The sequence below is a fragment of the Hirundo rustica genome, chromosome 7 (genome assembly GCF_015227805.2).
Source record: "Hirundo rustica isolate bHirRus1 chromosome 7, bHirRus1.pri.v3, whole genome shotgun sequence".
NCBI classification, from domain to species: domain Eukaryota; kingdom Metazoa; phylum Chordata; class Aves; order Passeriformes; family Hirundinidae; genus Hirundo; species Hirundo rustica.
Genome location: NC_053456.1, coordinates 33,073,978 through 33,095,050, shown reverse-complemented (window position 1 = coordinate 33,095,050; position 21,073 = coordinate 33,073,978). Strand labels below are relative to the sequence as shown.

Sequence of the window (21,073 nt, the reverse complement as noted above, 5' to 3'; positions counted from 1 at the left end):
AGAAAGGTTAAGGGAGGAAAACTAAAATAGTTTGTGGACTATAAATCACCTAAACTCTTAGAGCTCCTAAACTGTCCAGCTATTACAAGAGCATTTTTCTTTCCCATTTGTAACCTCTGCACATTTCTCAGCCTCTGATTCTTGTCTGCCTTAGGCACAGAGGAAGAATTTCTACAGTAGGTCAAAGAAAAAAAAGACATTTATAGGCTGACCAACATCCCTGCTGCTCATGGATACTGACAGCTAAAGCAATAAACCCTATCTAGGTGGGATTGGGGAGAGGACCTGGAAAAAGGCAAAATCCAGGGGTTGAGATATGAACAATAATACCTGAAGAAAATTAAAATGTAATAATAAGAATAATAATAGACTTAGAAGAAGAATAATACAGTATAAGCATTATTCTCATTGTAAATCTAAACCACAGTACTGTACCAGCTATTAATAAGAAAATTAACACTATTCCAGCTGAAGCCTGGACAGCAGACTTGTATTTATCAACAGTATTCACTGTTGGAATTTTTTGGATCATATCTACTGTTTGAAGACAAATATCTGGGGATGATAAAAACATACAGTTCATTTAAACACACAACTCTCCTGTGAAACTATTTTAAAAAGTGCTTACAGAGAGTAAATGACAGATGAATTGTATAAGAAGACAAAATTGTTCTACTTCCTTGCTTATTTTAAATAATTTATGTTGGTGGTCCTAAAGTACCTATAATTGCTCCAGAAAGAGATCCTGTTCTAGGAAAAGCTGCATTCTCCCCTCATCAACTACTCTTGAAAAAAACACAGGAGAACTGATGAGATTTGAAGAAAGGAAAACAAGAAATAAAGACTGGAAGGAAAGAAACAACACCCCCTCCCATAACAGCCGAAAGAATAGGCAAGGTGTGAGATTGAGGGAAGGAGGCTGAAGCTGGTGATCCCTAGTAACAGTCAAAGTGTGTCAGCACATAGGGAAGTTAAAAAGGCAACAGTGCCTGTCCCTTTGCTGAGATAAAAAACCCAATCACTAAAGCAGTAAATCTGAAGAATTATTATTTTTTTTTTAACTACAGAGGAAAAAGGGGAATAGATTTTGGCATCTGAAGGCCATACCTAGGTTTCCTTGCACAGACCTAAATAAGTTTAACCTAAACCAAGTCAAACAAAACTGTCACTATTTGGTTTTGATATCATCTGAGCACATTAAGCCTTGTCATATATCACTACTGGGAGAAAGAAATCCAATTATGTGTCTTGTAACTAAGAACTTTCCAAATTTCCAAGTAAAGAACTTGTTCGAGGCAGAAATGTTTAATGAAAAATTAGTTTGGGGAGCAGTGATACAAAACCACAGAAGGACATGGCAGTCCCCACCAAGGACTACCTCCCCAAGATTTCCTATTGCAGTTGTGCTCTTCTTGCAGATTTTTACTTTGTTAATATAACAATGGCATATCTTACTCTAATTATTTTCTATAATATAATTTTCTATAATTTAATGATTTTTTAAAATATTTTTAAACATGTCATCTAGCTAATTATGACACTATGCAATATTCCCTGGCATTCAGAAGTTCCTTCTCTGTGCAGCTGAATACAGGCATCTTTCTCAGGAGTCTGTATATATCTGCAGAATATTTAAGAAGTCTCATTCATCATTCAGTTAGCCCTAAGGAATGTACAAGGCACATCTGCTCCAGCTCTGGAGCAAGGTTTTACATATCAGCAGGGCAAGTAGGATGCAATAACCACTCTGCCCAAACAGGAGCAAGACAAGGTGAGCCAAGCCCAGGCTCCCGTTAAGGATGTGCAGTGCATGCAAACACTTGCACTTCACATCCTCAATCCCAGGACGCAGAATTACCCCGGACAAGAAACAGAAAAATATCCAGCTACAAATCCAAAAGTATTTAGGAGAGAAAAGCTTCCAAACACCTGTTTTTCCTCACTATTGTGACAAGGAATTTCACAGGGAAATGGTGCACTTCAACCACCTGAAAAGTAACAATGGCAACAGGATGCAATGAGGATATCAGCATTCTCACACAACTTTCCAAAACAGGTTTGACAGTGTGGTGTCGATTTAAAATGAAGTAGAATATCCATTGTGACATTTCCCTTTTTTGTGCACTTGTTTTAAACCAGGAAATATTTGAAAGAAAGCTACAATAAATATATAACCCTGCTTTAAGAAAATAACCAAACAAGCAAGCGAAAGTCCTGCATACTCACACACTGTAGTCTTCAAAATTTTTAAGTAACTGTTCTACAGACTGGGAAGCCAATTTTGTTTTTGCAGCAAATATGAAAAAACTGTTGAGCATGGTAAACTTCAGAAGAAACACATCAGAAGGCAGGTCTACAGCCCCTTTCCCTTCTTGCGTTTCCTCCAGGCTGGATTCAAACAAAACCACTTGTGTATCAAAACAAAAAAGATAGTTAAAACACATTAATTATCTCTTCCCCTCTTCCAAAGCACTTCCAGCTTCCTGTGTAGGTGCAGGTACCATTTTACAGGTATATTTTCCCTCTCAGGACACATGATGCCTCAGCTGTACCTCTGTCCCTTACCGGATCGGAAGCGCTCGTCCCTCGAGTTGGTGGATCGGGATTTCTGCTGTTTCGATACCCCAGCCGTGGCTTGGGAAGAGCCTGGCACTCTGTTCTCTGCTTGCAGGGATGGATCCACACCTGAAACACAGCTTGTTTTAGTACAAACTCAGCTTTGCAAAGATAATATCTGCTCCCCATGTCTAAGCTGTTTCACTACCCTCCACACTCAGTCACAAGTTCAACTGGTGCAGGATGGTACCTTTAAAAAGGCCTCATCTTCTGCCTGCATTTCAATCCAATTTAACCTATACCCATTTAACAGAGCAACGCTAAGTGGATTCACATTTTACAAAAGTGCTGCAATTCTCTAATAAACCCTTTGCAGATACTAATGCAGAATTACTGTCAGCTTCAGCTGTGTACAACCTTCTGCTGTAATCTAGGATGTCTGGGTGCTCATGTACCCCTGAAACGATGACAGATCTTCCCAGCCCCACACAAGGTAACAAAAACAAGAGGAACTGAACCATTCTCTAGTTGTTTGCTCTGCACCTTATTAGAAGAGGGCTCTAGATAACCCAGAGCAGCTGCTTACATTTAGGCTGGCTAATATTCAAGAAGATGAATCTCAATTTTACATTGTAGCACAAGAGGAATAAAAAATCAAAGGGGTGGATAATAACCATTAAATATCCACTATCACTTTTCAAATCCCCAAAATGAGGAGACTCCCTGCTGGCTTTTGATCCATCAAGGACTACATAAGTTTGGACTAGAAATTTCCATTAGCAGTTTTATTATACATCCACACTTTAAAATGTAATGTAAAAATTCCAATGCAGTTGGAGGGTTTTGTGCATAATCCTAACATAAATTTAGCTTAGTGCTGTGTTTTACAGTAAACTTTCCTCAGCCATGTAAGACCTGCTGCATTAAGTTCACTGTATTTAGCCCTTGTACCACACAGGGCTGAATACATCTTTCATTTCAGTCCTTCCTTCCCTTGAAGAGCTCCTGCTTCCCTTCCTGTCCCCAAGTCTTTTGACAACAATACATTTTGTGGAAACAAAGTATTTTGAAAACCACTTTTCCAAAATGCAAATATTTACCAAAAGCAGCTCTCATTGAACTGAAGACATCATTCCAGAGGAATCTGGGTCAGTTCCTTTGCAAGGAAAGATCTTACTTTAACAAGTAAGAAAAGGTTCCTTTCGTTCTCATGGGGTTTCTGTTTCCTTTGTTACAAAGTGAGTATCAGGAAAGAAATTGGCAATTACTAACAAAGCTAGGAGCTATAAGACATTTTTATGAAGACCTTTCAGTAAGATATAGTCTTTACATTAGACGTGTAATTGGATTAAGTATCCCATTTCTACTTCAACTGATGAAAAAGAACTTTCAAATACTCTATTTAAATATAATACCCTCAGGGAAAGTGTTTTATCATCTTAATGACGAGAGAAATCACTATATACCAGCTTTTTCTTGGGTATCTGTTAGGACCTTTGGATGAATGCCCTCCATAATCCCTTTCCCATCCCCTTTGCAGCTAACAGTGAACACCTCTGGATGTTGAAGAGGCAACCTTGAGCTAGCTATGGGTTCAGGGAGGGGTCTGTGGGAAAAAATGAGCCTAAATAACAGAAAAATGAGGGAACGTTTACTAATTCACACAGATCTAAGTTTTGAGAAATCAGTCCGACTCCAGAGATGTACTCCTCTCTTTTACAATTTGTGATAAAGAACAAATACATTCTCACTTAATTTTTCCTGTCTTCCAAAAGCAAAGCTTTCCAAGCAGATGATGGAATATCTAACATCAACTGCATTCCCCAATGGGAAAAACTGAGACAGCCCAGCAAAGAAACCAAAGTGTCCTCAATGGAGCAGAACAGAATGTGTGTTTACCAATATACAGACCTAGCACTCTTAAAAAACACTTAAGCAGAATTCTGTTTTTAAGAGAAAAACAAATGTAGTCTGCCCACTGAATTGATTCAACAGATCTGATAGTCAGAGCAGTGAAATCACTGCAGAATTCTGTTCCACATTTCACTTGAACACAAGTTTCCCATAACCACAGGTCAACAGTCCAGGAGGATTTGTTGATCTGGAAACAATAAACAACAACTTCAGATTTTGTTTAAAAGATCGAGGCAAGTCATCTCCTTGAGCTTGAGCCAAGCAAATAGATAACAAGATTAACTACAATGGTATAAAAGAGAACAGGCTGCCAGGCTGGGAGGCACCCTCAACTACTTAAGAAATTTTCAGAAAACAGAATATTTACATCATTTTTGTGTGATCTTGTCAAAAGAGACCTTGGGTGGAAAAGATAGCAAAAGAAAACCAGAACTGTTTTTTAGTGTGCCATTTCTTTTCCTCCAGGAGGGCTGTTAGTTGTAAACAGAAAAAGAGATTCATGCTCTTCCCAGTTCCTTACTCTTCCCATTTGCACTCTTGTAGTAAATACAGAGCCTTGAAATCAGGATTTGTAAGAGCCCCTTTTCCATTCTGTGATACTCTCTGGGAGGCAAATAATCTGGAAAATGGGCTGACTGGTATAATCCAACAGCAGATGACAACCTGCATGTGGGATGTCCTGAGTAATGTGCTACCTGAGCACTGCTGTTTGGCCACACCAATTCCGGGGGCAGGAGGAGCAGGGAAGAAGTGACCACACGTAACAACAGGAGTGCATGACCAACTCCAAAACCAGAACACTCTCCTCTTCTCAAGACTAAGATCAGATTTTTGTGAATCAGGGTTATTGTGATGAAATATGTATCATTGAATCTCAGAAGTTCCTTTTACATTAGGAGGAGGCACGAAATCCTTGGCACTGTTAGAAACCACAACCCAGTTTCTTCAGATTAAGAATCCATTCTTGCTTTCTCAAAGTAGGTTTCATATCATAGTACAAAAATACCCACAATGAACCTGAAAAATGTAACTTTTTGGTAAAAATAGTAAGGTAGCGCATCTGACTCTCAGGCTACATAACTATGTGCTGGTAAAATGCCGTTCCACAAGCTTGGTGAGCTTGTTCATGTATTCTGCTACGCAAATCACTCCCTTAGCCTTCAGCAAAAGCAGATGGGTAATTAGGCTAAGTCTCCCCACTCACACCAACCCAAATCCTTTACAGAAAAGACAAATACTAAAGTCACTTGATCCACTATCAGCGCATTTTCTCCATTTTTAACTTGCCCAAAGCTGGCAAAAATGAAGTCACCTTAAAGAGGCTGCTTGCTCCAACTAACTGAACAATTTGCTTCTACAGGATGAAATTCAAATTAATATTTGAATTATTCCTGTATTTGTCCATCCACAAGCACTGAAGAACGAAGACTAATACTGGCATTTCAAACAAGTTTCATTTATACAAGCAAAAATGATTTTACTGTACGAGAAGGGAAGAGCTGCCAGGACGAGGAAGAGTCTCTGCTGGCATCACAGGATGAGGATGCACAGCTAAAGACATTAGGTAGGTAGAGATCAAATTTTCAAAACATAACGTATTAAAGAGCTCTGTAGAGAGGAGAGGGGGAGAGGGAGGCCAAAGAGGAAACTCCAGACTTTGTACATTATCAAATCTTTCTGCAGCTATTGAACTGGGTCTGGAAATAAGAAAGGAACAAATGACAGCAGCCAGGTTCAAAGTGCGAAAAGAAAGGAAAAGGGGCCTGACAAGGCAGAAAATCCAAAAAGTGGAGGTCTGGCTCTGGGGCTGTTACTGAGTATTCAGTCCTCACTCAAGTTCACAGTTCAATGTTTTTATCCTTCACTGTCATATCCCATCTCAGAACATAATACCTGCTGTACACACTCTGTCTTCAAGATCCAAAACTAAGTGTTCACACCTTCCAGATTAGAGGGACTGAACAAGGGTTTACCCAATGTAATTTATTACCCAGAGTAAGGTATTAGAAATTCAAGAGATTAAAAATAATAATGATAACAAAAGGCATTGTATACATGCATTATGTTTGACAGTCTTCCATGATTCTGTAATTTTCCTCTACTCAAGGAAGTAAATTCCAAGCTTCCACTTGAAGCCTATGAAACCATTTTAAGGGCATTAATGCTTTCCATTCAAGGAAGTATGAAACAGCAGCAAAGAATACAAAAGACACTTGTTATAAATTCAAGTAAACCAAATACAAACCAGGATTTGGATCCAATTCAGAGAATCCAAACACTGACTAAACCATCTCAATGAAAATACCCACAAGCAAGAGACACACTTATTTAGACACTATGACAGACTGCTAAGCAGAACACCTACATGGCACTAGCTAGAATTTTAATTTCTAAAAATAACAGTCCATTTTAAGCAGAAGTTCAGGAGGTGCTTCACAAGCAGCCCAGCACTCCTTATGCAAAAGGATGTGCACTAGATTGCAAAGGCACAGGAATAGCAATCTCTTCATATTTTGAGACACTGTGAGAAATGAAGCTATAAACTGCTTTTCCAACTAGCCTGTGTAAACACATTATATTTTCCCATACCTCATTTAAACCAAGTACACCAAGATCCAACCAAAGTGGCCAATTAAAATTTGGACATCCTTTGATCACAGCCATTATACCCATAATATAAAGCAGGACTTTTAACTCCATAGCACCAAGAAAGGTACTTACATGTTTTTCCTTTAAATTATATGAAACTAGTTATAGTTTTTTGTCTTTTGTAGACTCCAAGACACCAGAGAAAGTTGCACGCTCCTTAAAAATGGAGCTAGAGGCATTGAGTGCTATAGGGGTACGTTTACATACGTATTCATCCACTCTAATTGAATGAGAGGCTGATTTGTGGGTACTTCTTAACCACAAAGACATAAAAAAAAAAAAAAATCACAGTTACACAGAATCACAGAGCAACCCAGGTTGGAGGGAGCTTGAAGGTCACCTGGTCCAGCCAGGAATAGAATGCATATGTATTCCTTGTAGCAGCAGAAACATTTTTCAGACATAAAACTATGAAACATAAGAAAAGTGGAAGTATGGGACATGCCAACCCCAACCAAAATTAGAGGCAGTTTCATCATAATTTTCCCTTAAAATGAAAATTTGAAAACGGTTAACATTTCAATTTTGCTGGAGCAGAGGTGCTAAGGAAGAAAAGAGAAAAAAATACTAAAACAAAATAATTTTAGAGTGGAATCACATTAAAACACACACCAGTTAAGAAAGGAAGTCACTCACTAGGGTGTTTATCTAGCCCTTACTAAATACAGTGAAATAATTTCCAGGGATGGCTCTGTAAAGCAAGCACCAGGTCACTAACTGCAATTGCAACCTCATTTACACAGCTGAAGAGGTAACTCGAAAATAACCAATAACACGGTAAAAAGATCAGTAAGAAAACAGGATAATCAGGAAACAACCATCACAAGGCAGGAGTTTTACTTGAGGTGTTAGAAAGGAAACTTAAGTCCATCACCAGCCCATCAGGACAGTATACTCACTGTAAATGCTGCTTATTTTATTTTGTTATTTCTGAATGTTTTTACACCCCAGCTCAACCCACATTCAAAATCACCCTCTGCCATGTATCAGATGTTACCCATCACTCAGAAGCTTACCATGCAGCATGCCAGGGTGCCTACAGATATAATTAATTATTTCCTCAGAGTTTTATCCGTAATTTGCATGCAGAGGTTGACTGAGGAAGCCAATTACCGACTGTTAAATTTTACTTCATTGAAATAATTAATTACTGTTTAATGCTTGCTATTACTCAACTCGTTTTTGATTTTGCACAGTGCACTCGGTTGGATCAGTTGAAAAATAACTCATTCTAGTTATCCTTTCCATATAACTACACAATTTTATGGTTCCTAAGCAAAACATTTACACTTCCACTACCTCTTCATCGCTGCGGATTTAGAAGTTTAGAATACAAAACAATCTACCAGAATGAGACTCTTGAATCACAGAGTGCTCCGTTTAATTTTCCTGTTAATTGAAAATGTGCTTTGCAGCCACTTCTTTTTCTGTTCACCAAGCCCTCTGTGGGGTTGTGTAACATTGTCTGGGTAATGATTTGGCTCCCCACAGATGCAGCTGTACAGTGCAGCAGAATGTAGCTCAATCCATTTTACATTTTACATGGTGTTGAGAGAGCAGGAGTTTGCACATGATTAGTTTGTAGGCGGCTGTTGATGAGGTGTAACAAGGGAAGTTAAACTTCCAGAACTCAAACCTATGGCCATGCAAGTACACTCTAAAGACATAAAGCTGTACAAAGACATCCTGGGGATGTCAAATCATCGAGCAAGAACTCAACAAATGTAAAATGCTGACATTCATCAATCTGCAACAACTTGATGGATACTGGACCTCATGAATCCTATCTGGAATGCTGCAATTAAATTGTTAATGATAAAAAATTTCTGCAGGCTCAAAGCCTTTGGGACTCCCACACACTATTCTGAGCCATGCTGAAGCTGTGTCAATTAGGCAAATTTCAAGTAAGAACTGGGTTAATGGAACATATGTCAGGAAACTGAAACAGGCAGTTAGCTTCATGTTTTAAGCAAATTTTATCTTTTTTTGCCAGAGCATCACTCTTTGTACTCAGAAGCAGATAGTCTATTCATTTTTTTCAGTATATTAAAGCTAGATTCCTGTCAGCTTAATGACAAACTAGGCAGAAGTGGTAAAAAAAAATCAGGTAATATAGTATTTCTTAGAAAATGTGGTATCAAGCAAGTAGGACAAACCACAGGATTTGCTGACTCATTAAACTACTGCTTAAGGCGATTAGGGAAAATACAGCTGAACAAGGAGAAAAATCTTTAAGCAGCTGAAAATCTAAACTTACTTTAACGAGTACGGCTGACAAAGTAATGGAGTTGTCTAAGTTATGCCTGAGAGCTCAGTACTTGAATATTTGTGCAAACAGCCTTTTGAGAGCTGAGAAGGAAAAAATACAAAGAAAAACCCCCACTGTCAATAGAGAGGAGTGAAGGCAGAGTAAATCAAAGGTGATGAGAGATTAAACAAGAGACAGAAATCCAAAGACATGACTTTCTAGGGGACAAAGCGCATTGACAAAGTATTTCTAACATTTGTAAACCCTCAGTCAAAATCCATACCTCACCTGGTCTCAGAATCTTTAAGCTGAGTTAGAAGACAGAGTATTTTGAACAGAAAACTGACAGTTCTTTCCAGAAAAATGATGTAAGGAGGAGAAGCTGTGGCAGGTGAGGCTAGAACTCGCTGATGACTGTTGAAGACCTCCTAAAAATTCCATCTGATTCTTGGCAAGGAACAAGCCTCTAAAGCGATGAGTTTGGTTCTCCTTGGTGTACAGAGATTACAAATTTGCTAAGGGAAAACCTACATCTATTCTTAAAAAAAAACCCCACCTTAAAAAATCCAAATAAAACCCAAAATCACAAAGAAGAAACCTTTGCTAAGAACCCCCATGATGAAACAGCTCAACACTGTTTCAGTTTACAATGTCTCATTATTGCTTCCACTCAACTTGGTTCTCTTCTCATTTTCCCTTATCTTGAAATCTGTCAGGTTATGGAAAATTGGGGGATTATAGAACAACAAAACTCAGTAGCAGCATAACAGCCCTAACTGCAAGTGATTTCAGTGTCATAGCATAAAAACAAATTTAAAAAAGGTGGGCACTTTCGTTTTTGCTGTGGATGATGAAGTGTGATAATAACCAGCTTCAGAAGTAATAGTTCATAATAAAAAAAATCAGTACTCTGAAGAAACAGAGGAGGTGAGGGAGGGTGTGGAAATGGGGTGAGGCACAGGGCGAATGCAAAAACCAGCACATTAAAGCATGAGAGTTGAGGACTACTGAGTATTTTCATCTAATGAAAGCAGCCAAATTGCTTTTAGCAGTAACTTTACTCATTTCCAAAGTTATCTTAAACTCTCAGACCCAGTTGTCAAACTGAAGTTTGCTGACAAAAATGTTACCATTTAACATTTCATATAAAACCATGAAAATATGTATTTCAGACTTTTTCCTCGCTCTGCACTTCTCTGTGACAGCCATTTCCCACTGCTGGTTAGATGCCATATCAAACACTATCATAATTCATCCAGTCTATTTAGTGAGAACTTTTCCATTTTATATTTTCACAGATTTGGCACAAAGGTGTAATTTCCATGCAGTTTCTCACCTTGAATTAGTGGTATGTACCGTGCTAACAGCTTTGCCCTCTTCTTCTCATATCCTTTCTGAGTGATGTCACCTAAAGAAAAGAAGAAATAAATACATGTTGTTTGGAAATTCTACATTTAAATCTTTGCATCAAGCACATTCTGTCAGCAACACATTGGTTGAAAGAGTAACAAAGCAAACTATGCAGGGGAAAAACCAACAACAAAAAAGGTCTTAATTACATATACATACATCAATACATATATATATATATATATGGATTCAGCCTACCTCTGGCCAAGTAGAACTCCTTTTACTCAGTCTAATTTTACACAGAAGAGTTCCTACTCTGTATTTAAAAATCATTCTCAAGTACTTTCCTTAATCCATAAGGACTGTGTTTAATTTTTTGCTTAATATTCTTCATTTCCTCAATTATCTGCCTCACCCCTTATCAGAGAACACTAACAGACACAAAGTAATTTCATTCTGCCATCCTCAACCTCCATCCAAGTGAACATGCATCATTTTAAGCTACTGACACTCTCCCAAAACAAGCAATGGGGGGAGTTCAAAGACATTGTTCAAAACAGGTAAGAAAAAAAAATGCACATCCTGGAGTGCTTCAATTATTGCAGGCATTTCAAACTACAATCTGCCAGTTTTTCTTCATAAATCCATGTAAATATTATATATAAAATTTGGACACAAGACAGAAATTACCATTTTTCTTGAGCAGAAAAGAAAATTAGCAGAAGAAATACACAGAAATATAATTTTTATGTATATATAGTATTATTATATCAAAATGAGATTCACATCAAACTAAAACAAAGCACCACAAATGCCCAAGCAGATTTGTCTGCCTGGGAATAGGTGGTCAAAATGACAAACTACACTTTTTACAAAAAAAGGAAATGGATATCAGAAGAGATGCATCATTTTCAGTTATGGAAGAACAAAACCCCAATCCAATAGACAAGAAGCACCAGTAAGATTAGAATAGTTTTTCTTAAACCAGAAGTAATGAAGACTAAAGCTCAGCAAATTCTTTAGGGCTCAAAAGTGTACCTTATGCAAATGTTCTGCACTGTAAGCTCAGTGAAGACATCGGTTTGCACAGCTTCATAAATGCTCCACATAATCCTTACCCCAACCCTCCGCACAGCTCAGCCTCTGCCGGGTACCACCCAAGGGCACAGGTAAGCCATGGAAGCACTGATCAAAAGGCGGCATTGAAGAGAGGCTCCTATTTAAACCAGAGTACTCCACACGCTGGCATCTTGCTGCACTTGAGAATTCTTTGATTTTGCTGGAGCGCTGACTTGAAGGACTTTCCTTGAATGAGGTTAAGCAAAGGACAAAGTCAAAAGAATCTCTGTCGCTTTCTGCAGCGCAGTGGCAGGTCGAGCTGTGCTGCCCAGCCAAGCTGGGCTTTGTTCCTTTCTCCAAAGCCTGGGGGTGGGGCTCCCCCTCACAACTGTTCCCCCCTTGCCCCCGGAGCCTCAGGGGGATTCACCCATCATATGGGCTTTTTGTGATCCCTCATTTCTTCCAAAAAGAGCCACTTTGCCACATCTGGTACACCGGGGCCACAGCTGCTGTCATTTAGCTTCACTTTCTCCTGAGTTAGTGGATTACACAAAAGCAATCTGAGGTTCCTCTCGGCCTCAGCAAAGCAGCTAGGAAGCCTGCATAAAGCCAAACACTGGGCTGAGCTGTTAGAGCTCTGTTTGGAAGAGATCTTGACCAAGAAAATTAATCTAGACACAGATGAAAATGTTAGCATTTCTTAAAATGATCTATAAAAATATATTCTTCATCAGTGCGCACAAGAATCTGTCATGTAGTTACCCTGATTTTGCCCAGGCATGGTTCTATTCCACCATGTTAGCACAAGACCTAACAGAATCTTAACGCCAAATTCACTAAACAGAACTGAGAATGGATCTGTGAGAGCCTGGCATTTGCTAAAGACAGGGAAATGCCTCCTGGTCCCCAATTTGCAGAGGTCAAGAGCAGAAACATTTCTAAATGAGCTAACTGTACATTAAATGTGGATGAACCTAATCAGCTGGATCAGCTCTGCAAGATGAAATCTTTAAGAACTGCACTGCTTGGCCACTGGTGAGCACAGTCACAATCGCAGGTCTGTCACCTCGATTGCAGAAACCTTTGTTAGTTCCTTCAGGATAAACTCAAGGGCATGAACATTGGCTTCTGCCTGCAGAGGTGGCTCCTGGGTGGTTTGGAAAGGCAGGCGAGTTGCCAGTCTAAAACATAACTCACATGTCATCTGTAGAAGTATTTAAAGCACATCCCCCACGTTTCTGGGATAGGCTGGATTTGAAAAGTTGGTGGAGGTGGAAGAATCAGTTCAGCAGACATCACAGCTAATTCTACGTCTTAAACAACCTTTTTTAAAAAGTCCTGGAAGATGAGTCAAAGATCAAAGTATCTTTTAAGATAAACTATAGAAACATTGGAAAAGATGGGAGAAAGTTAAGAAACAATGGCAGAAATTGAAGTCTAAAGAAAACTGGATGTGGTTTGGGAGATATTTTCTCCGTACGCACACCTGTGAGCTTCAAGCAGTGACATACACAGGCGTGCCACCAGAAGATTCTGACCATGACAGTTCACAATCATGTTTATTTAACACATAAGCTTTCATCACCACCTAAATCTAGGAAGCAGAACAACTCCTGCAAACCTACTAGTACCCATTCCAAGATGTGGTTACCTGCTACATGTTCTCCTGGATGCTACACTTGTGTAAATCAGGCAAAAGCCAAACTGATCAACAGGCAATAAGGAACTGAAACACGAAAATTGTTACTTGCAATCAAAGAAAGTTTTGGATCTCCAAACTGTACAGCAGCTAACACTTGCTGCCATCCCTGAGATACAGGCTCTGGTAGGTCTGCGCCTACCACATCTGGTAGGTCAACTGATACCTTAATTTAGTTTGCATATGATGAGCTAAGTGAAGTGTGAAAGCATCTTGATTGGAATCTTTCATATTACAGGAATCTCTTTAAAATGGAAATGACATCTGATCATTTCATATGGTGATGCATTTGACTAAGCCATTAGAAATTCTCTTTCAAAGACCCTATCTGAAACATCCTGAGGGCATCACGATGCCTTTGAAGCAGCACTAGAAGTTTAGCACGACTGCACTGAAAATTATGTTACTGGTAATTCTTAATTTGTAGCAAGACTTGCATCCCTTTCAGGGAATTTAAATTATCAAAGTACAAAACTCGTCTGATGTAAAGGTGGCAGCATGGAGATACACAAGTATATAAATGCAGAATTTCATTAAACCTTTGCACATACAACACAATCACTGAAACATCAAGTTCTAGACATTGGGCAAATCCTGTCTATCTAATTATATGTATCTTAATGATAGAAAGGGAAGGAATTTGACCAATATGTTAATAGCTAAAGATTTGGTCTTCCACTCTGTTCACAATTAGACGGTGGGACTGTATTTTACATACCATTAATTGCCTGAAAAATAAGAGAAGGGATTATCAAAACTAATAAATTTGGTTTGTTCAAGCCATTAAGAATCTTGCAATTGGCAAAGCAATCTGAAGTAACATTCAGAATTACAGAATTTGAAATTAGAATAAGAAAACTGTATTCTGACATATTAACATATCATCTTTTCCACCTTGAAGTTTTAAAGCAGCTGCAGGACAGAGACACCACTTGTATTTTACAACTTTAAAAAGCCAAGGTGGGTGAATCCTGTAGTTCAGAGAGGATGTGCAAAGTCAGCGCATTCCAGGTTATTTTGTTCCATACTTGTGAACTGCATGTGTATGCAGGGAGAAGAGAGAACTGCTCCTTTCAAACTCTGGAACTGCCTGGCTTAAACACTTATTTGCTTCATCTGCCAGGAGTCAGACAGCGCAAAAGAAGGTTAAATAACCGGATCACAAAAGCAGCCTTAGCAGCAGTTTCCAGGCTCAGTTAAGCCAAATTAATGAATTGTTCTTCCATTGCTGCAGTAAATCCTTAAGCTTGGTCCACAGGGAGACAGGAAAAGCTCCAACTCTACCACTTCCCTTTTATGCTGTTGGAGCTCCCTGCAGAACACAAACACAGACTGACAGACGCCAGCTTTATGTACACCTGTGGGTGAACAACATCTATCACACCAAGTATCACTTCCAGTTCTCATTATGATGGAGATCAGAAATCTGCCACCCCCTTTAAAAAGCTGAGGAAAGCTATACACACGGGAGGAAGGAATGGGAATCCTCTGGCCCATAGGGAATGTACTGTCTTCTTCCACAAAAGCCAACAAAAGAAGCTGGAAAAAGACTAGGAATGGTCAGGCAGATCAATGGACAGGATCTTTAAACCTCCAAGCCAACAATTAAGGCTTGAAGTTTACTTATAAATAACTCTGACATAGTTATCTTGATAAGATTGCAAAGTGAAAAGCTTCAGAAAGAAGGCTGTATAGATGCAATGTGTTGCCAGTCATGAAAATGCTATTTCAAAACAATCAAAATCTCAGTGTACTAGAGAAATGAAAACACTCAGAGTTTCTGTTTGTCACTTCCTAGACACATCAAGGATAAAATATCAAAGTAGAATAAATGTCTGGGATGTAGTAACCAACTATTATAATAAATGAGGCCAGAAATAATTGCCTGAACCAGGACACTCTATGGTATCCCCCAAAAAATCCATGAAAACTCCCTCCAAAGATGCAAATCTAAAAACAACTAGGTATATGAGAATCATAAAGAAAAAGTTTCTTTTCTTTTCTACAGTTTCTTTTCCTTTCACATCCTTCAAAGACTCATTATATAAGGCATAGTGATTAATTAACACAATGAAGATAATTCAGACTATTAAACTGGTATGGAGCCTTATTTTTATGGTGTGTTTTTGGATGTCAGCAACATTGATTTTTTTTTCCTTCCCTCCACCAATATGCAAGATGTTACCCCATCAACCACAGATATTTTACAGGGAAGAGAGCATTTCATACTTACTACTTGCAAAAAGCTCATATTCATACTTCAGTAGCAGCCACAAAGATCACAGCAAAGGTGCCATCTAGGCATGATGCACCACACTAAAGACTGAAGCAGACTGATTCAAAAATCCATGACCAAGGAAATATCCAACTCATTTATGAGACCATGAAAATCATTTAAAAACCTACCAGCAAACCCCAAAACACTCGAACTGCAGCAAAACACTCAAAATTCATCAAGTATGTTCAAAACATACGAGGTCTGTAACCTGCGGTGTCTACTCCATACACATTTCAATTTGTAAACTATGACATTTTTCAATGTATTTCTAGGTCCCGGTTTCAGATTTGATTAGTTTCCTGACACGTCATTACCATGCCCTCACATGCACTGTAAACCCATGCTTTTAGAGAAAAGATTTCAGTTAATCTTGAAATAACTGGGGTGAGAGGGGGTGGCTACTGAGCAAAATTTTATGGTGAATGCAGACACTGTGACTTCTTAAAATAAAACACTGTCATGTTAAAAAAAACTTCATCAGTATTCATGTTAAAGCTACATAAATAACATAATACAATATAATTTTACTAAGAAATCAGACCTCACTAATATATTGGGTGCACATAAGTCATCTGACATGATCACAAAGAATCAGATGAATGATTCAGAGATCCTGGCTGTACTACAGAATGATAAACTGGTAAAAAAAGAAAAAAAAAGAAAAAAAAAAAGAAACCAGCTGCATTATTCACAGAAGGAGGCAGCAAAGCAAGCCAGCTGGTGCACACAGACATCCTCTCGTGGCAGGAAAAAAACCCCATCAATCCCTATTAGGACCAGAACAGTTCAGTGCTTGCACACTTGGGAAGCCCCAGCATGGGTCCCTGTGGTGGCTAAAATTATTTACAATTTATTTCCAGTTGCAACACTACTTATTAAGTGTATTTTCTGATGAAATGGAGCTCTCCCTGAACAGCATGAACCAAATGTTGGCAACAAAATGTTGAGCGGGGAGGTTGTACCAGATGACCCGCTGTGATCTCTTCCAACCTGGCCCATTCTGTGATTCTGTGGTTTCTGCCAACTGCACCTTTTTCCTTGTTTGGCTGTCCCTAGCCAGCACCTGTTTGAGGCTGAATGTAACATACTGATCCCAGGTTGCTGCCAAGGCAGGGGCTCAGCAGCAGTATTTTCTATGAAGTAAGGTGTGTTAAAAGCTTATTTGTGAAATGCATCTTTATCACAACAAAGTATTGAACACAAGAATCATTTTTTAATCGGCTGCTTAAGAAAAAAGCATGTTAGGGAGAAAGTGTGTACCAACTTCAGTACGTATCAAACATATTTCCAGAATGACCCATGATCAATGGCCTGAAAAATACTCTTTTGCAGTAAGATATCCTTACCAATATTAACAATGATCTGGAAGAGACAAGTTGGCAGTACATTATATCACTTATTCTTCATTACCACTTCTGCCTAATCTTTGCAATTGCTGTTTCCCAAAATATGCATATGGATATGGATTCTGTCCTGCATCTTTTGATCTGGTATCCATGTATTTGGTGGCATTGTCTCTAAATGTCCTTACCAAGCTACTTGGTTATTTTTGATCCTGTATCCATGTATTTGATGGCATTGTCTCTAAATGTCCTTACCAAGCTACTTGGTTATTTTTGATCCTGTATCCATGTATTTGATGGCATTGTCTCTAAATGTCCTTACCAAGCTACTTGGTTATTTTTGATCCTGTATCCATGTATTTGATGGCATTGTCTCTAAATGTCCTTACCAAGCTAACTGGTTATTTACCTTCACTAATCCTACCGCAAGATATCTGTATTTGATTGTCAATTACATGAGAAATATAAAGCGCATTTAACTGGACCAAACCTGAGAAATCTACTAAAAATGCTGCCATTTGAGAGGTGGTCACATTTATAGAATTAGAGAATGGTTTGAATAGAAGGAACCTCAATGCTTCTCTAGTTTCAATACCCTTCTATGGTCAGGCACACCTTACACTGAACTGGGTAATTAATTATAATTTATAGGTATTATATAAGGAGTGTTATAGTACCCACAATGTTATCAAAGTATTATAACTTACAATTATGAGGATATAATTAATATAATTTATAATTCCCTTGTTAAGGTCATATCATTAAACTGCTTTTCAATTCATTCACAGTGATTTCATACCTTTCCAGCTTCTTCCTATCAAATCACTGACTCCAATATTTCTACTTTTTTCCAGAATTCCCCCATGGGATTTATTCACAGAAGATTTTGGTAAATCCAAAAAGCTGTATTCTCGAGTCCTCCCTATTCACACAGACCAACCTTCTCCTGTCCTATGATACGCTCATCTATTTCCTGCAAATTTACGCCTCTGGCTTTCTGGTGGTGAATTTCTTACTTTTTTAAGCCTGAGAAACAGACAGGAGACAGAAAAATACCACTAAATTATGCAGATAATCTGTACTAGAACAACCATGAATGTCAGACAGGCAACTCACTTTAGGTTTTCCTTTTCTTTCTCTCACGTGATCTCTCCATGTCCACACTACAGAGACTCATTAAGGGCTCACCTCAAATCTGCAGCTTTGGTGCTTTCGTTAATGCCAGTGCTGTTGAAAGGTCCCTTAAATGTGCTGAAAACTCTGCCCACCACGGGGGCGGCTGAGGAGGAGCGGCGGCAGAACTGTGAGAAACACAGGCAGGAAGGCAAACGGTGCGGATGCACGAGGCAGGATCGCAATGGGAAGAGACAGACCTGGTCCCTTTTGGAAGGCCCAAAAACAACTGCTGAGGACACATTCTGCAGCAGGCCCCTCAAAAACCCTCAACGTAACAAGGCTTCAGTTAAACAAAAAGTTTCAACAAAACCTTGTTTCAAGGAACCAACTAAACACTAGAGTTCTTCCACTTGACACCAAACAGTTCTGCTTTCCTCAAGCTCTTCCATTACAAGCAGCTTTTACCACCACAGCTCTTTAACACTGAGCACTATTCAGTAACTACAAATCATTTAATCACTTGGAATCTCTTTATTAAAATAAAAAGATTGCAAGCAATTCCCTTAAAACAATATTAATCTATGAACTTTGGAAAGTTCACATATTTGATGCCTTAACCAGTACAAATCCCCACCAATGCAGTGCTACCCACTACTAAGACACCACACTGAGTGTCCAGAATGCAAGCTCAGACAAACTATTACACTTACAAAGGCAAACACTGGAATGCAAAACTATCAGATTGAAGCTTATCCATTCAGTCCAACAAAGACCCTTGCGTGCAAGTACTGGGAAAATCTACATGACTACATTTATTTTTCAACAAGACCCGTGACTCATCCAGGGCACTGAAGAGACATTGTTCAATAAACAGAACATTGAATAGGTATCTGTTTTGTTTCTTAATTCTTTGGCCAAGAGAGAAAAGGCTTCACAATGCAGGAGCTCATGAACAGGAAGGTCACGGATGAAGGCACAGACTGGTGGTACTTGTGAAGGAGAAGTCACCACCTGTTTCAACTTTTTCATCCTAAAGCAGAAAATCTGTACTTGTTTATACTCAAAACAGTCTTGTTCAGACGTGTCACAGAAAAGTCACTTAATCCTAAATTCAGATCTAGTTTGAGTGTGGATTTATTTCAATCTTTTTTCAAGATCACCAGCAGCACCTCTTGCTAGTGTTGAAACCTGGTAAAGCAGCAACAGCCTGTTGGATGCTTGGGACTGGAAACAGGACAGAAAGCGGGACCACCAAGGACTTCAAAACCAAACCAAGCCAAAAAAAAAAAAAAACAAACACCAAAAAAACAAACACCCCAAAAAAACCAGACCAAGAGATGCTACTGTTCACATGGAAGTCAGTAACTTCAAAGATCTGCTTTCATCTTGTATAAAACTGCACTAAAATAGTTTCAAGATACATGCAGAATCAAGCAAGCTACCGTTAAATTGGTTTTTACTCAATCTCCTGCATTTAAACGGAGACACTTGGAATATAAAGGTCTCCACACAAGAATCTCACTAGCAATGAAACTGAGTCCAAAGCAACAGGCTGTGACACTTGTCTCCAAAAGCCTTGGCACCTCTGACATTATCCTCCCAAATGCTGGGATACAGAAGCACTTTCTCAAACAACTGAAAGGTGTTATTAAAAAGCAGTACATTAAATTGCAGTAGTTTATTATTTATTATTAAAATATTAATTAAACATTAAAATGTCCAGAACCACTTCAGCAAACCTCTGAGTTTCAAGGGATTATGCTAAAGGGCTGCTTGCTTTTTCTGTCTCTTATGGCAGTGACTGTTTTAATTACCAAGACTTAGACAATTTCTGTGATAAGTGGAATATACCAGCATTTTTAAATTGACACCCCACACCATGTTTGAATTGTTTGAATAACTGGTTTAAACATTTCTGAGACAAAGCTGCTCTTGTTTAGGCATCTAGATTATTTTAGACTGACATAAAGAACTCCCTACATTGCTAACACAGAACATTTAAGATACTCTTAAAATTTTCAAATAGCTATAATCAGTCCCTTCATTTTAACTAATGATCAGAAGAAAATTTAATGGCCTTGTTGCATTTCATAAACAGCTGTGAATTTTAAAACAATTAAATTCCTGTTAATCTAATATGTAGAAGCTGTTGATGTGATCTGTACAAATGCTGTTTCACTTCCTCTGCCCATTCACCCAGACTAGGTTTCTCAGGTTCCCCAGTCTTCTCTCTCCCCAATCTTTATTAAGACCAGGAAAGAAAGAAAGAAAAAAAAAAAAGAAAGAAAGAAAAAAAACACAAACAAACAACAACAACAACAACAAAACCCCCAAACAAACAAACAAAAAAACCAACAAAAAAAACCAACAACCCCACACAAAACCAAAAAAAACCAAAACAAAAAAACCCCCACCACCAACAAAAAATCACTTCTCTACTATGACTCTTATTAATTAATGAGCATTTTGATTTTTATTTCTGGAAAAATTAAGACTCTCCAGCTGTCTGGCAAGAGAGCTCTAAATCCATCAATTATATATATACACACATATACATACATAGACACATACGTGTGTGTATACATATACATATACATATACATATACATACATACACAAACATCTGTATGTATTTGAACAAAATTTTCCATTTGGAAATGCAACTCCTTTCCCAAGAAAACTGTCTTGACATGCCATTATTAACAGCTCCATTTTTCAGCTAAAATTCTGCAATTTTAGACTTTCCAATACCTCCAAACTGCAGAGCTTTTCTGATTTTTATATGCGTCTTGGTCTTATGAAAACCACTGAATCCCCATAATCCTATATTCTCTACAGCTGCATGGCTAAATCCTCCAGTG

At 38.5% G+C, this 21,073-nt stretch overlaps 1 protein-coding gene across 5 annotated transcripts in view; it reads right to left on the bottom strand.

Annotated features, from left to right (window-relative positions):
* Positions 1 to 21,073, bottom strand: part of DIP2A (disco interacting protein 2 homolog A) — a 91,098-nt gene that overhangs the window by 56,191 nt on the left and 13,834 nt on the right. For all 5 annotated transcript variants that reach the window (XM_040069191.1, XM_040069195.1, XM_040069192.1 and 2 more), the window contains exons 2-3: positions 10,704 to 10,775; positions 2,566 to 2,685 (exon numbers count right to left, since the gene is read on the bottom strand). In XM_040069191.1, coding sequence (XP_039925125.1) covers positions 2,566 to 2,685; positions 10,704 to 10,775 — 192 coding nt within the window. The remainder of the gene's footprint in view (positions 1 to 2,565; positions 2,686 to 10,703; positions 10,776 to 21,073) is intronic.